The sequence below is a fragment of the Ooceraea biroi genome, chromosome 12 (genome assembly GCF_003672135.1).
Source record: "Ooceraea biroi isolate clonal line C1 chromosome 12, Obir_v5.4, whole genome shotgun sequence".
Lineage (NCBI taxonomy): Eukaryota > Metazoa > Arthropoda > Insecta > Hymenoptera > Formicidae > Ooceraea > Ooceraea biroi.
The window spans coordinates 35,549-52,735 of record NC_039517.1 but is presented as its reverse complement, the minus strand read 5'-3'; the positions used below and the strand labels follow the sequence as shown (position 1 = coordinate 52,735).

The window sequence follows — 17,187 nt, the reverse complement described above, 5'->3', positions numbered from 1 at the left end:
GTCTGCCGTCTGCTAACGCTCGCACATGCGCGGGATTCTTGCCCCCACTTCTTCTCCTACGATGCTGCTCCCAACGGCGCGCGGCGTCGGGTCGGGCGTCTCTCCGTCTCCGTTCGTCCATCTTAACGTCAGTTGTTCACGGGCTTCTTTGGCGTGTGGACGTGTCGAGTGGGCGAGTGTACGGCGTGTTTCCTATCGCTTACGGAGTCGCGTTTTCGCTAACGAACGCCCTACCGTAGCTTCCATATTCAATGTGTATGGCGATTCAGGTGAGTGTTTTCAGCAACAATTCCATACGTATATTACGTGATGGAACGATTGTGCGCGTGCTGGCGGAGGTTAAAAACGTGGGGAAGCTAGGAGTGTGTGCGCGTGTGTGCAAATGAAAAAACCAGTTGCTCGTCCACCGTTTGCGATTATTGGTACGGTGCTCGTCGATTATACTCGTTTATTCGCTCGCTTGGTTGCTCGTTCGTTGTGCGCGGCGTGGCGTGGCGTGGCGTGGCGTGGCGTGGCGTGGCGCGGCGTGGCGTGGCGCGGCGCGGCGCGGCGCGGCCGACGAACTCTAGCGTCTCCATCACCGCCACCGCCACTGCTGTTGCCGCTGTCGTCACGAGCTGGATATTTCCTCGCTTTTAAATTCTCGGAGCAGATTCGATGCGACAATGGCACCTTGCAAATCGATGTCGCGAAAAGCACCCTCGTAATTCTCGATTGCGCTTTGCGCGAGAGCCTTCCCAACTTGGTGAACGAGAAGAAAGTATCTTTTCAATGTCCGCGCATCGGAACGACTTTATGCGTTGTTCCAAGCGAGCGACTCGGTGATGATTAGCTCGGATTTTTCACGTCTAGACGCGAAACGTTCGAGTTGTGCTCTCTGTCCGTGTACGATACTAAACACGTGTATGATGTGAACTTAGCCGTTAATCGACGAATCTCGATACCTCGAGTTCCTTTCTCTGGAGCATCTGATGGAGCGCGATAATGACGTTGGTCAGTAGCGAGTCGATTGTCCTTGGCTGCGTGCTAGTCCTTCGTGACGTCCAATGTGCATGGATATAATAGCAGAGTGAAATAACATGATATACGTGTATACATCTGGAGTACTTGCACTCTCACGTGTACCAACGTGAGTGCGGCGCGGCGGCAAAATTGTTATTTTGAGCACGCAGCACAACGTTATTCAATCCATTTATCACGTTCCGCGAACTGACTTGCGACGACTCCCGGATCTCAATTTTCGGCTCGCTTCGCTTGAATCACCAAGGTTGAGCCCATTGCGTTGCGTGCGGCGGCGGCGGCGGCGGCGGCGGCGCGTGATTCAACAACAGTGGAACGATATCTCGCAGCCAAGTGTAATACCGCTTAGTTTGCATCGGAACCTACTTCGAGAGGAGACTCAGAATCCATGATTTGCAAGGTCAACGAGTCTCAAGTATTTCATATTCGATGTTGCACGTTGATATTTAACAATCAATTTAACGGATTTGGGAATCATAGAACTACAGGTTTACGCATACAGATTTGCATATTTGCATACCTATTTCCATTCATACATACCGGAGAGATCGAAATGACTTGGTTTTCAAAAGAACAAGTTAGGTAAAGGAAAAACTGGAAAATAAGATTTAATGAAAATGACTAATCATTGTAACAAGTTATTTTGTCTCTCTCGGTAAATCTAGTGTTAAGAAGGATTGTTAAATTAACAATCCGCTCTCGATAGATTGAGAAAATTGGAATTTCGATAAAAAATGAATAAATTTTCATTCGTTAGCGGTTGAGTCGTTGCACGTTCCTTTCGCATTACAGCAAGTATAATTTGCTCGCTCTCGTAATTCAAAACTGAATCGAATATTATTACGTTGCGCGGTAAATTTGATCTCGTGCTACATTTTCGCTCGATTAAGCCCGAGTGGCAACTAGATTTCTTGGAAAAATGGAAAAACTTGTTGACGTCATCCGACGGACGGACGAAGGTACGATGCGACGCGGCGCGTTCCGAAACCTACCAACGCCGGAAGGCGTTTATAAGAGAACTACAAGCGTGCGTGCGAAGCCGATTATCGTCCTTCGTAAACTTTGGCCGCGTTTTAGTGTCGCATCTTGTGTTACTTGAGGTACGAATCGCAGTCATTGTCAAATGTTACGGCGATTTGCTAAAAATCAATCAGTTTATTTATATTGAAAAGCATTTACTTATTTTAACCGCGTAATTCCATTATTTCCACTGTTTCAATTGTTTTAATCGATATAAAATAATTTTGCCATTTATTGAAAGACCGTTTACAATTTCTCGTCTCATTCAATATCATCTTTGAAGATTTGACGTGTCGTGTTCATGCATTCCCATATATAATGTATATTAATATCGGTAAGTTCCGTCAGCGAAAATATCGAAACGATGCACGTGAATTCGGAGAATCCTCGCGCGAACCTGACTTTTCCAAATAAAGTGCTTCGTTATCCCTCGTTGTCAGTCATCTCGTCTTACGTGTGACGGGCGACCACGTGCGCGAGCGTGCTATTACGTTTCAACGGTGTAACACATATTAAATTCGCTGGTAAGTCACAGAACGCGACGTCACGTCATGACGCGCTTACGTCAAACGATCGTTGTCGCCACTATCGATCCACGTATCGAGCGATTCGTCCGTTGAGTATTCGATGCCTGCTCCAAGGCAGCGTTCAAGAGCCGCGACAGTGACGGGTCTTTGCTTAATTGCAAAGAACCGACGTCGCGCTGCGTTGAAAATTGCCCCTTCTATCAGGTTCTATCAAAATTCTTCGGAAATTCTGACAATCTTGAAAAATTCTTGTCAATGAAATTGAAAATGTGCACGTTGAAAAAACAATAGTAGCAAGTAGTAATGACGCGTAAGGTTAGATCTCGTTTCCTGTTATGTGTAAATTGCATAACGGTGAACAATCGGCGAGTGAAGGAAGCTAGGAGTGGCATAATTGCGAGTATCAAACTATGAAATTAACTGCGTAATATCTTTCGTCCTGCATGCGTTTCTTTTTCCTGGGTGTCTCATCGTATACATATTAGAAAATATATATTAGAAAAGCGTATAAAACTTGAAATACACGAATGCAACACAATACAATTCGCGAAGACATTGCTTAAAATTTACCAAGAAAAATTCTGGAAAAAAAAGTGCGAAAGTAGACAATTTTCCATTCCAACAATAAGAATTGTCTGGATCTTGCGATTAAGGATACATTATTTTCTCTTGCTTGGCACAGATAGGTGTTACCTCGGAAAAAGGGAGATAAAAATATTCCAAGGTTCTAAAGACGTTCAGCCGCATACGAATAGATCGGAAAGCAAAAAATAATCTTTATGGCAAAAGAGAAGAGTATTTGATGTCATTTTTACCGACTTCTCCGCGCGAAATATACAGCATTAGCCTATTACCATGATCGTGCGAATTCGCGAATTCGCGAATTCGCGAATCTCACGTTCCAAAGTGGGATCAAAAGTGCGAGAAACGCGTATGCATATCCGTAAAGTGCAAACGGATACTCGCTGAACGCTGTAACGTACATTACTACATGTCAATTTACGTAACATTGTGTTCCTTCTCGATACGCGGCGGTCACGATAAGAACAGTTTCTTACCGCGTGCACGCTTGGATTAAGTTGCTCGCGTGTGGCAGCAGAAAGCAGCATACTTTGGTAGCATACGCTAGCATGGGTGGCAGTGAGAACGCTACGTATCGTGTCCATGCGCGTACACCGACGCGACACATAGATTGCGTGCGTCGCCGTGCCGTTGCTTCTCTTCTAACACAAGACAAAACATATACTCTTCTGAAGAGAAGATACATATGTTTTGATTCAAGTACGTACAGACTTGAGGTAACGCACGAGAGATCGCGAATTAGAAAAATTGCCAGTCTCGTGTAACATAACTGATTGGCTGCAAGACCATAATTAGTCGACGGCGCCAGCCGCGCTGATCTCTCTCGCTTCGCGTTTCCGCGAACATGCGAACGAATCATCAGTGCGAATCACGTTTCTGAGCGCGTGGCTTGCTCGCTCGAGCAAGACTTGTGCGTTTCCCACGACGAAAGAGTAAAGTCAGCATCTCGATATAAAAATTGTATAGCTTTTCATCTTTTTTTATCCGCTACCAAAAATGTTTTTTATTTATCCGACACTATAGAATACTTCAAAAGAGTGAGTGAGAGAGAAAGAGAGTGTGTCTATACTATTCAAAACTATTTTGAATGCGAACTTGACACCCCAGTTTCGAAGCGTAGCTATAGCGTTAATCTGGTGAAACTCTATTTTTAAACAATAACGAAATCTAGGACTCTTATCAAAATTATGGAATTTTTATGTCGGAATGTTAACTTAACCAAAGAGCCACAGCTATGCGAATTTAGAGTCGAGGGCCAGCTGAGATTTTCAGAATGATGCCCTATGAGGAATTCCCAAGAGGGAAGTGCTTCTTGTTCCTCGCTTTTTCTCATTCTTTAAACATTCTTGTTTTGCTTTTACTTTGCATTTATGATCCTCCTAATTTATACTCGGCTTATTTACACATAGTGAGAGAAAAATATAATAACCGAAGTTGTCCTGAAAGTAAATGATCAAGTCCTAAAAATTCTTGGTTACATTCGTTCACTTAGCGGGATGTCTTATCGTTAACGGTGACGATCCTCGTGGCTCGAGGTGACTTCTTATCATCCTTCGCCTGGTAACCTACTGACCCACTTGAAATATCGATTTTAACGGGTACCTGAGACCACTGCTCCATGCCGCGACCGCTCTCATTATCCGCTTGTCGCACTTCTCGCGGCAAATAAAAGTGCGTTTTCGAAAGCGAAGACCGATCATATGATCGTCGTATACAAATAACCGAAACTACGAATGAAATCAGATTTGTCTAAATCAAAAGTTTTTTTGTAGATTCTCCCCCTTTACCCCTTTGCCCGTGACAAGTTTAATTCTCACAAATTGTAAGGACTGAAAACCGTTTGAACTTTCCAACACGAACTAGGTAGTCTTTGCGTAGCAATTCATTACTCAAATTTATACAGCCATTATCCCGATAAAATGATTAAACATTTTAAAGCGCTGAAGTTAGCTTTTTTTAATAGGATACAAGATGACGTTCTTTAAAATATCGAAGAAATCGTTTAACTGCTTATCTGATTAAAAAAACACAGTTTAACACAGTTTACAATTTTTATATTATTTAACAAAAATTGTCATCGTGCGACATCTCCCTGCGCGCGTAGCGACGGTGACATCGTCCTTCGACGTCATAACTACTCACCGTATTGATTGTCGGTGACGTCGCTTGTTCGCTCGCAAAATATTCTGTAATCATCCTCTGCCATCTTTTGTTTCATTAATATCGAGTCACGAGCGTTCCTTTGGTTGTAATCCAAATACCTACCACAGGAACGATCTCTTGCATCCTCGTGGTGATGTTTCCATATGTTTCGGCGCGAAAGCGATGCTCCATTGTACATGCAATCACGCGAATAAATATAATTAAAAATAAACCAAAGTTAATTGATTTTAATTTCTAGCGATTAACGGAAAAGAAAATAATGAATTCTTAATATAATAAATTTAGTTCTTGCAAACTTTTATAAGACAGAAAAAAAAGTATTGAAAAATCCTATGCTTAACGAATTGATGACGCCATGTCGCATAAATGTCGCATCAAAAAGAACAAGTTTTACAACAATGTACAGTACATGGGAAAAAAAGCATGCGTCAACAGATGCAGATGCAGAAACACAAAAAACATATATATGTTACAGTTAATGGAATGTTAGTTAATTAATTAAATAAGTCGTAATTGTACTGATTCTCCTGATCCTGCACATTCTAGCAACTTTAAATTGAAGAAACAGTCATACCCGTATCATAATTATTATGATCCGTATTATATGTACGTTCAACGAGAACTACTCGTGTATCTAATGGCTTCCGTTCCGTTGTGCTTCCGAGAAAAGCAAGTTTCCGTGTCCGAAGGACACGTTGTTTTAAGCGATATCGGAGGGAACGAAAATCGCTATCTCGATGTGTATAGAAGGTCCATGATATTGATGACGGCTGACACGTGTCGCGGTAATTTTGTCGAGCGAACACGTCGCGCGCGATTCCGCGAAGCGAATCTAGTTACATCGACAATTCGCATGAACGAATTGATAAAGCCACGTTGAAGGAATAAAATTGTGCACTGTGCGTGTCGCGATGTGATTCGAAATGATTTCGTAACTGACAACTGTCCAGTTGTCAACTAAGAGTCAACGTCAATGTCGGGTGATTTGATTTTGCGCCGCCGCCGCCGCCGCCGCCGCCGCCGCCGCCGCGAAGACGCGGTACGATCGTGAAAATCGATTGCAGCTACCGCCAATCGTTCAGTTCCATTTTCATGTTTTATCTGCTAAAGAGTAATTGCGGTACGGATAATATGCGCAGGATATTCGAATTATTCGAAATTTCCGATGTCTGATTTCTGTTGAAGATTACGCGAGAAAGATCAAGGCGAGAGCAGCCCGCGCATGCCGATGCGCGACTACGAGTGATCCACCACGCAACCTTGCGCAATCCTATGCAAGAGCGTGTAACTTTTATAACATTTTATAATCGTAGATCATTCCCCCCTGCACTCGTGATCGCGTTTATAAGAGAATTTTTGTTGAATGTGTTGGATCAGTCAGAAATTGATCTTGAAAATTTATCCTACTTTTATTTATCTTACAAGCTATTTTGCTATATTTTCTTATTGTAATTTATCAATATTACAAGATAGTTGTAGTAAACCTAGATTAATTGCATAATTTTTCTTGACTATTAATTAACATACGGCGTAATGTTGCAAAAGTCGTGTTATTTCAGTCGATCGAGGATTTATCGCTCCCTCTTTTATATTGGGGGAAACGAACGATTCGATAAAGCGATAACGATCAAACGTATCGAAATAGTTGTCAATTAATCTTTCATTAAAGCTAGCAACTCGACTATTTTGCTCTTTACGGGATACGAACAGTAAGATTTCGCAGGAAACATTTATCAATTGTAACGTTAACCGTTAACCGTTGGAATTCTATTCCTAAATAATAGAGAACTCTTGAGAAAGAGAAGATGGACGTGACATTCTCATAAATCTTTTGCACGCAGTTTTTATTTTTTATAATAAGTGCATATATAATATTTATCGCATATACATATAATATTTACGTTGTAACAAATGCATATAATCGACGAACAATTAGCAAACTGAATATTCACTCTCGACTTGCATCCATGCATCGTTCGCACATGCACTTGATACAACTCGTGAAGCACTATATCTTGATACATTTCACGAATGCGAATTTCTTAAAATGCACTTATTTAATAACATAAATTACAGTTTGTCAATAGTGTGCGATATCTCGTGGAAATTATTACATCGAAAAACCATCGCGACCGTCTGTTCCCGGACACGATTACACGGGCGAATTACGGGCGACGCCGACGCGACGCGACGGGGCGAAGTCGGCTCGTCGGCTCGTCGGCTCGTCGGCTCGTCGGCTCGTCGGCTCGTCGGCTCGTCGGCTCGTCGGCTCGTCGGCTCGTCGGCTCGTCGGCTCGTCGGCTCGTCGGCTCGTCGGCTCGTCGGCTCGTCGGCTCGTCGGCTCGTCGGCTCGTCGGCTCGTCGGCTCGTCGGCTCGTCGGCTGAACGTGGCTGCGCGAGATACGTGAACGACGTAAAGTGCGCTGCGCTTGGCGCTCTCCTGCTCTCATCGCGGTGGCGAGGGAAAAGCGCGGCGTGGAGGCCGCGTTTCTTGGCGCCGATGCTATTTTAATCGCCGCGCCACGAAGCTGGCCCAGATTCGACTACCACCACGTGACATCGGATTGGATCGGCCTCACATTCGCGTTCTCGGCTTGCGATTAATTCACTGATACGTGCCGTTTCATCCGTTCTCACGGTCGATCTCGACGATCTTTGCAGACGTGAATCGCAAACGAGATCTCTCGGAGTTCGACAGTGGATGTAAATTTGTCGGTTGCCAAATCAATCGAGATCGATACGCGTCGCGGACGAACATTAGCATAAGGAAGGCACGATGACACGGCGTTTTAAATGAATGTTGCATCCTAAATGAGTAACAAATTTCCTGACATCGTGCAAAAGCATTGCTCGCTCGCGCGACACTAAAATGTGACTCGTTGGTGACGACTGTGCGCGCGATGGTAGTAGTGGTGCAGTGATTTTTCGTGACGTTGCTGCCGATTCCGACCACGTGACCATATGCGATGCGGCGGCACTGTCGTTTCATGATCATCAGATTTTACTCGCATCGATAGGACACTTTTGTAACGTTGGACTTGCGCGGATTTCTCGTTGGATGACCGTGAGGTAACAAAGTGCATCGCTCATTCGCCGTTGAGCCTCTGGCAAATGTAATACGGAAACGTCGGATGAAGTAGTTGGATGTTTGCGAACGAACAAAACTTTGATACGAACATCATCGTTACAACAGAGTTACAACAAAATAAGGAGTTAAAGCATCGTTGGTTGCGACATTTTTCAACTCCGAAATTACGAGCATCGAAAATTTCGCGCATTACGTAGTGAAAATATTTTTTCTTAATATCAAGTTATTAATTCGCCAGTAAACCAGTAATATCAACGAAAATTGCTCATTCCGCCCAAGCACTCTCGTCGCTTGTGCATTTTATATCAACTATTTTTCCAAGTGTTAAATAATTATCATTTTTATTTATTTGTTTATTATTATTATTACTACTACACAGTTGCTATTCTATTGTCGTAACTTTATATTCGGCTGATTTACTCTCGAAATTCTCTCACGATAGCCGTGCTCAGTGCGGGCAGACGAATCCTCGCGTCGTCGAGCCGGATATACTCGTCCTGACATCTTGACCCGCGATTTCTCCTCGCTTCTCATGCATGGCACAAGCGTGTTTCTTATTTAATCCATTAATGGTTTTACAATTGCATTATAAGAATGTTGTTAATGGATTGGTTCATTGTGCACGAGTGCTCGTCCAACGTGCTCTTGGGTTCTCTCATGTATTTATGGATCATCGTACAAAACTCTGTTGTCGTACAAACCGTGGCAGCGCGACAAACAGACTGAATTATTTTGAATTACAAACTATCGATGCGCAGTTTCTAAGAAAATTGCAAAAATGTCAGATTTTGTCATCTTAATGTATCTTTTATTGAACACGAATTATCTACGAAAATTTTATTTCAAATATTTCTTTTATTATTTATTATTCTTTATTTTTACATTTTTAATAATATAAGGAACAAAGTATCGGTAGTAAGTAATATATATTCGTCCCGTTTTTTTAGTGTTTTTAATAACGAATATGTATTACAATATATATGTAGGAGAATAGACTTTTTTTTAGGAAAAAAAAAACGCAGACGCGTTTATCCTCGCCGCAGGAATTCTCGCGTTACGTTCCGTTGATGGACGACGCAAATGATTTTCGTCTCGTGCACGTTGCGTCGCATCGGTCCGCGACCGGTTCGCAAGCATCCGCGACGTACAACTGCGAACGCAAATAGAATTCTGTTTACCGCACGGTGGTACCCACGCATCAGTCTTGTGACAGTCCAGTCAGACCGATGATGGATGCAGAACGCGAGCGCAGTGAACGTTCCGAACGTTCGTCGCCGTTAGTACGAATTTGATCTCGCGCAAAAGAAACGAAACGCTGCTATGCCTGTGCGCGTGAAATTCATTGTTCCGATTTGCTTCTGATTGTGTTTCATTGCAGTGTTGAAATCAAGGCGGCCACCGGATCGTCACCGGAAGTAATTCGGCTTACTTTTGCGTAAGAAAAAAAACGGCATTAACATTACATAGTTTTTCACGTAATCTCACTTCCTAGATGCTGTCCTAAATGCGTTTTACTGAACATACAATTACATACAATTAATTCGTGCGGAACGATTGGTGCATCGCTGTACCACGCGGACGGGCGGGCGAATCGATCGACTGATTTGCCGTTTCTCGCAGCGATGTCGCGTGTACACACGATAGTGACTAACTGACGATTGTGTACCGTTTCTGAAAGCACGCGACGACGATTCGTCGCATGAATCTGATTTGGAGAAAAATTCCATCAATGATATCTCTCCCACACACCGCGCGGTATTTCTTCCTCTTCTATTCACGTACGTGAACGAGTACGAGCGAGCACAGACTTGCGCTTTCGTTCGCGATCCAAGTCCTCGTTATGCTTCCTTTCTATTGTATTATATTGTCTATCGCAATGTTTTCTTTACTAGTACTTTTTGCACTTTGCTTTTTTTTATTCGGGCGATAAAATAAAATTTAAGAAAAAATTAATTCTTGATGCGATAGGTTTATCGACGAAAAAAACAACTATTGGATAATATAAGATGCTAAATTTGGCACCAAAATTTCAACGTGCCATATCTCGAATACAGCGCAAGTAAATTTTATTTATTTGAAGGTATTATTTATGTCAGTTTTCATGAAACTTGGAAATTGTTAAATTACATTTTTTTGAGTAATAATGTAGAGAATAATACATTAATGATTTTCATAACTCGAACTGCTATACTAAAATTCTAGATTTTATATTTTAATAATAATTTATTATTATATTATTACTATTAATAGGAATTTTTGCAAGATTTTTGGATGTAACATAAATTTTGACGCATGGTGCAATCGAGTTTTTCCGTTTAATGAATCTAACATTATTTCTAACAATAAGTTTGCACATGTTTGACGACGCGACGCCCCCAAGTAGCAGGTTTCTAGGCTGATGTCGAGGCTTCACTTTTCGCGCCTCAAGATCTCTTTTGTGTCTAACGACAGTCTTTTCGCACGACCTCCATTCGCCGTCAAGGTCAGCCAATTTCTTAGCGATCGAGAGGGGTCGGGTCACCTGGCTCAGTCGACTGATCGACTATTTTCGGTCTTGACGACATAGCCACGTATCTAGAAAGAATAGATACACGAGTTAAAAACCATCTTTCCTACACACTTTTCAAAATTTGAAAAATTTAACAAATAATTTTGAATAGTTACGTATGTGCAGCGGCGCATGTATAATAGCATAATTAATGCGAAAAGATTTTCGTGTGTGTATACATATACATGAAATAGATTGCGCGTTGCATCGCAAAAAAGGGAAAAAATGAAAAGGGAGGAAAGAAAGTATACATTCTAAATAGAGAATACTTGCTCAAAAGACGAGATACGTATTACGTAGGCGTAGGGCATGCTCGAGAATTGGTACTTTGACGCGCGCGCGCGCGCGCGCGACTTGGCTGGATCGTGACTATTGAAAGTTCGTTATGTGTTGTCTATATTGTCACGTGTCGAACGCGATGAAAATAGCGTGGCATGTAGTTTTATGATAATGATTCGGCATTGCGTAAGCGAGAAACGCTTCATGCTCAGAGTGATATAATGCCTCTCGCATTGCTCTGTTGCAGTTTCCTGGTGAGTGCATCCTCACATACATGGAGTTTCAGTTGGATAGCGCAGAATACTGCCAGGCTCAACACAAATAGAGAGACACGCCCATACTCGTGCGACGATCACAGCGGATATAGGTTTAGGTGGGAGCGAGGCTCAGAAAAAGAAGAGTGAAAACATCTCGGAGAGTGGAAAAAAAAGGAAAAGGAAGACAACTCTGGAGAGAGTGAAGAAATCGCATCAACGGGAGGAGCCGAAAACGGAGAAGAAAAGATCATTAACTAGTCAAGACATAGGAGAATTTTTACTAGAAACAATTATTAATTTACATTAGTAGATGCAAGCGTGTAGTTACTGAGCGCACCTGTCACACGGGAGCACCCAGTGCCAAATAGGTGAGCGCGCCTTGACTTTGACGAAGAAATGGAATCTCCCCTTTCCTTTATATATCATCACGCACGAGTTTTATATGATAGGTACGATATGTATTACATAACATGTCGTAATTTGTGATGATACTGTTTTCAGGTAATCTTCCGAATCGTAATTGAAAGGTCTCACAAGTGGGAAGAGCATAAAAAAGCGCATATCAACGCCGCCTAATGTAACGTAGCCCTTAATTCTTTCGGCGAAGTTCGCACTCCGATAAACCCTTCCCCCAAGGTCTCCATGTGTAAACCCGCGGTTCTGTCCTCTGTAAAAAAAATAAGATATATTCTATATTAGTTAAATGAGAGATGATCTTATAAGACTGACATTTAATGGGCTAAGTTGTCGAATCCAGCCTTTGTCGCTTCGTATAGTGTGGCACGCACGACGTAGAAGACTCTGAGAGACAAGAGAGATTGCAGGATTTATCTACCAAGAGTTAAAAACACCAGAAGAGGATAGAGGTATATATCTGATCCATCTCTGTGAGGTTCAGGAGGAGATGAGCAACATGAGGGTGAAGGATATCAGACCGGCGCCTGCCGAGATTGAGTATAAAAAAATGAAGTTCCTTATTACCGATCGGCCCAATGATCAAACCATCCATACCTTTATTCAAGTTAGTATTCTCTAGTTCTCTCTCTCTTTATTCGAAAACATTCAATTAGTGTAATTAACATGTTTCCTACTATTTTACGTCGTATTTTATCACATTACCGATGATATCGCATGTGTGACAACGAGATCTTTTATTTGATTTTCATAAAGAAATCAAGTCCCATCTTCTATCAGTATGAAAAAAATACCAATACCGGCAATGTTGAATAAAATCGTTTCTTCTCTCAACAGGAACTGAAGAAGCATAATGTCAAGGAGGTGGTAAGAGTCTGCGAACCAACATACAAGGTTGAGGAACTCAAATCCGAGGGAATTAATGTGATAGATTTGGTTTTCGATGACGGTACATTTCCACCAAACGAGGTAAATCCCGATCTCACACGCACGCACAATACTACTTTCGAAGAAACATGTTGTTCTTCATTATTTCTTAATTTTAAGGTGGTGGACGAGTGGTTCGAGTTACTGAAAAATCGTTTCCGAGAATCGCCCGATGCGTGCGTAGCGGTGCATTGCGTTGCGGGACTCGGTCGAGCGCCAGTCTTGGTCGCGATAGCCCTCATCGAGCTCGGACTCAAGTTCGAAGACGCCGTCGCTCTTATCAGAGAGTAAGTTATGTCCTATCTCATGTAATCGTCGATTTATGCAACTTGTCAAATTAACTCTCTTTCCATTTTAGGAAAAGACGAGGCGCCATTAACGCAAAGCAGTTAACTTTTCTCGAAAAATATCGTCCAAAGTCTCGATTAAAGCTCAAGAATGGACAAAAGAATTCTTGTTGCGTTCAATAGATTGAATTTTTTCGAAAAGGAAATAAAAAGAAGTCAAGATGGAAAAAAATCACACTAATTCACACCGATCGGTATAAGTATAGGTTTCTGCGCCTGCCGCCTGACGACACATTGTAATCTGTAATGAATGGCCTATCAATGGAAATGCAACAGTGATAAATATCGATCAACTTTGAAACATTATCTATTCTCAACAAGACATTAGCGAGACCGAGCGCTTCAAATTGCTCTCGTTTCTTTTGTGTTTTATGAAATTCTTGTACTTATTTTGATACTTTATCAATATTGATATCGTAATAAAAGGAAAGCCAAGACTTCCGAAATGAGATAAAAGAGCTATTTTTAAAACACTTAGCAATCGGCTATATACAATTGCCATTCAGCCTTACTCATTTATAATCATGACACGAGCTTTATACTCGTACACATCGTCTAATGTATTATTTTATCTCGATACCAGAGACAAAACTGGTTTTTAAACAATCGCAATTGAAAATGAAAATTGAACATGACATGTTTAATTCGATCCAAGAATCGTAAGAGAAAATTGTAATTATAATTAATCGAATATACACACGCGCAGTACATTATCGATTTGTTATCGACTCGTGTGGATAATTGCGTTTGCGACAAATGTATAGGGAAAAAATATATATATATATATATATATATATGTGCAAGTATTCTTAGAACTTTTGGATTTTTAATAGATAATTTGGAAATTACCAAAGTGGCGTTGTACAATGGCAAATTATACTTTGAGATATTAAGGGAACAATAAATTGCAACAAAGTACACCGCTTCACAAAAATATGTAAACGTACGAAGAAAAATATTCAAAATTAACATGCATCTAATCTGACGTTTCTTTCTTTAAAATAAAAGAAATAAAAAAAAACAAACAATATATTGAAGCCGTCTGCCTTAAATAATAAACGTACCACTCTTTAGACAAGTTTTGTATGCATCTTTTCACGTCACACGTCGCGTCTATGGAATAAGAAGGAGATAGTGTGCGTGTATTTCTGTCAAACGGATTGTCCATTTTGATATAATGTATTAGTAACGGTTCGCAAGAAGCGTGAAATTTCAAGTGGTGCTCGAGGTCGGTTATCTGCAGGATATATATGATACATCGTGATAAAAAATGATCACTTTTATATAATAACGGAGTACACTGTATGCTAACAAATATCACAATCGCGAACAATTGAGTGGCAATTTAGTTTTCGTCGTCATTATAGAATATTATGTACAATATTAAGATTAATTTTAGCTAATAAAGCGTCGTTAGGAAGGAACAATAGGATGGATCGCATAATTTGCCAGAAATTTCACGTGTGAAGCGTGCAAAGCATTTAAGAATCGTTGAAAGATCGAGATTGTGAAGAATTAAACCTGTAAAGGTACAACTTTACAAGAGAGAAAACAAGTAAAATATATTGCGTTGCATTTCCAATGGCATGCCGAACCGCCGATGGATGTTGTTAACTCTTATTGAACATGAAATCTGCGTAAACTTGCGAATGACGGATAACTACTGACGGGAAACTAAACGCAAAGTAAAGTCACTCCAGAGCTGTATATCACGTTTATTGTAGCTCAAGGACAATTTCACCAAAATCCTTTGCATATCCAACTTTAGTGAAGAAAATAGATTTTTCAATCTAATACACGAGCATCTCTTTTTGCATAAAGTGTCGCGCATTGTCGTCTTCTATTTTGGTAAAATTGTCAGTGATGCTGTACGCCACACTAAACTGTGTTCAAAGGATATAAAGCGAAAAGAATCCACTCGTAAAATAATAACGAATATTAATACTTAGAATATTTCACGGCGTGTCTGCTGATTTCACGTGAATGTACGTTGTTTCATACTCGTGACCGCTGTCTTTCCGCTTTCTTCACCGTCCCGCTCGATCGCAAGCAGCAATTGTTGTATAAACAAACTCCGTTACGAACGGTCAATCGAGCCCGAGTTTAATCGAGTTTCAATCGCGCAATTGTCGTATCACTCGAACGCGACAATAATTATTATTACACGCGATATATCATGTGCTTGTTAATCGCGCGCTTGTTAATCCCCTTTTATTCCATAACGACAACACGCAGCATGATACGAGAGCATCGATACGAATATGTACGATCGATCTGCTAATCGATCGCGCGACAAACGCGATGACGAGGTGTTTATCATTTTTCTTCACGCGTTATTTCAGGTACATTCACCACGTGATCGCAGACTCGGATTGAAATCACAATCTGGTACATCTCTTCTTTTTTCTAATATCGAAAACTGCAATATTTTTTACCAGAGGATGGAACGAGGGATATTCGTAAAAACAACAACAATTCAATCTTAGACGCAAAAGTACGTTATCGTTTCTATTGTTTAATCCTAGTTCAATTGCAATAGTAGAAATCGGACATGTCTTTTCGTTTTTCTTTCGAGAGACACACACATCAGGAAGGTATTCGTGACGAATGATAAGTGCATCTTTGAAAAAGAGTTACCAGGATAATTTTCATTATTTAATCATTACTTTTCTGCATATCGATTCACTTCTTCAAAGAGAATAATTGTTGAACAACACAAGAAATGTCTTTTTTATATATATATATATATATATATATATATATATATATATCTGTGATACAATTTTTCTTATGTGCATGAAAAAAGAAACATAGACTGAAAAGTAGGATAGAAGGAGGCGGAAAATCGGGATTGTTGAAACTGTGATGCTAACCGTAACACTAATAGTTTTCCATTATGCACGATCCGCAGTTTTATTTGAAAAAGAAAAGATTGATCTGTTTAAGCACAGGTTAATGTTTGCGAAAATTATTCCGCAGTGCAATAATGTAAAAGCTGTGTAATGTAACAGCTGAAATGTGGAATATAGTTTACTTCTCGAAGAAATGAATCGAATTGCTATAAATAACACAAATGCAATTGTAGTTAAAGTAAATTTTTTAATAGTGCTATTTAATGTGAATCCAAATAATACAATGGTCTTTTGTATCGATGAAAACTTGTTGCGTTTGATTACATGTCTAATGTGAATATTCAAAGAACAAGAAACAATTTAGATAGAGCAAAGAAAAAAATTCTCTATTTTAAACCGACGGATAATAAAATAAAGAAAACAAATACTTTCTGCAAGTTTCAAGCAACAAATAAAAGTGACGAGAGTTAGCGCAATTTAAACCAATTATTTAATTTCTAAATATAATTTTCAATCCGTTCTTTTTATTGCTTTTGACTAAATTAAGAAGGAAAAAGTAAAGGCTAGGCTGTAACACATTAATGATGAAATAAAAAAAAATGAAAGTTGTTTTGTGAAAAAAAGGAAAAACGATGTTTTATATAATGATTCTTTATACTTTGATGTGTATTGTAAAAATAAAGTTTCTACCTTTATTCCAGAGGAATGCTATATGTATATACGTGTGCTTCTCAAACATCTCTTTTACGATATATTTATACGTTCGCCGTTGACGACAGTACTAAAATATAACTTTCCTCGGCCTATTTGACGTTTTAGTCTTTTTTAAAAAAGAAAATTACTTGATACTTTCACTACTTTTAGTAGTGTAATATCGACAATAGATCGACGTCCAGTACCACCAAAGTAACGTAACAAGAAAAATATCAGTATATATATTGATATTTTTGTCAATGTTTGTCGTATATCACGTATTAGTTTTTATAGAAATTTTTTACTATTATATAATAAATACTTTTTATATCGATTTCAATCTTCGAGCTATATTTATATCTATATTACATTACATGTTCATTACGAGTCGAAACATGATAGTGTCTGATGATAATAGATGGTATATTACATGCAGTGTTTATCATCGATAATAAATACAATTCTGCCGT

The 17,187-nt window shown here is 40.1% G+C and overlaps 1 protein-coding gene across 4 annotated transcripts; it reads left to right on the top strand.

The window, feature by feature from the left end:
* The first annotated feature begins 108 nt into the window (after window positions 1-108).
* LOC105286108 (protein tyrosine phosphatase type IVA 1) lies at window positions 109-16,741 on the top strand. Of its 4 annotated transcripts, none has more exons than XM_011350770.3 (6): window positions 109-269; window positions 11,475-11,852; window positions 11,986-12,505; window positions 12,736-12,867; window positions 12,946-13,112; window positions 13,184-16,741. In XM_011350770.3, the coding sequence occupies exons 3-6, from the start codon at window positions 12,389-12,391 to the stop codon at window positions 13,293-13,295; spliced, it is 528 nt and encodes a 175-aa protein (XP_011349072.1). In that variant the 5' UTR covers window positions 109-269; window positions 11,475-11,852; window positions 11,986-12,388; the 3' UTR covers window positions 13,296-16,741. The 4 variants fall into 4 exon arrangements, with proteins under 4 accessions (XP_011349072.1, XP_011349075.1, XP_011349074.1 ...); XM_011350773.3 differs by lacking the exon at window positions 109-269 and adding an exon at window positions 1,158-1,420; XM_011350772.3 differs by lacking the exon at window positions 109-269 and adding an exon at window positions 7,875-8,381.
* The last annotated feature ends 446 nt before the right edge of the window (window positions 16,742-17,187 follow it).

Excerpts from the sequence above, each read along its gene's own strand:
- LOC105286108 (XM_011350770.3), top strand. The coding sequence starts at position 12,389 with ATGAGCAACATGAGGGTGAAGGATATCAGACCGGCGCCTGCCGAGATT. Across the intron at positions 12,868-12,945 it reads GTACATTTCCACCAAACGAG|GTGGTGGACGAGTGGTTCGA; the intron begins GTAAATCCCGAT and ends CTTAATTTTAAG. Across the intron at positions 13,113-13,183 it reads GCCGTCGCTCTTATCAGAGA|GAAAAGACGAGGCGCCATTA; the intron begins GTAAGTTATGTC and ends TTTCCATTTTAG.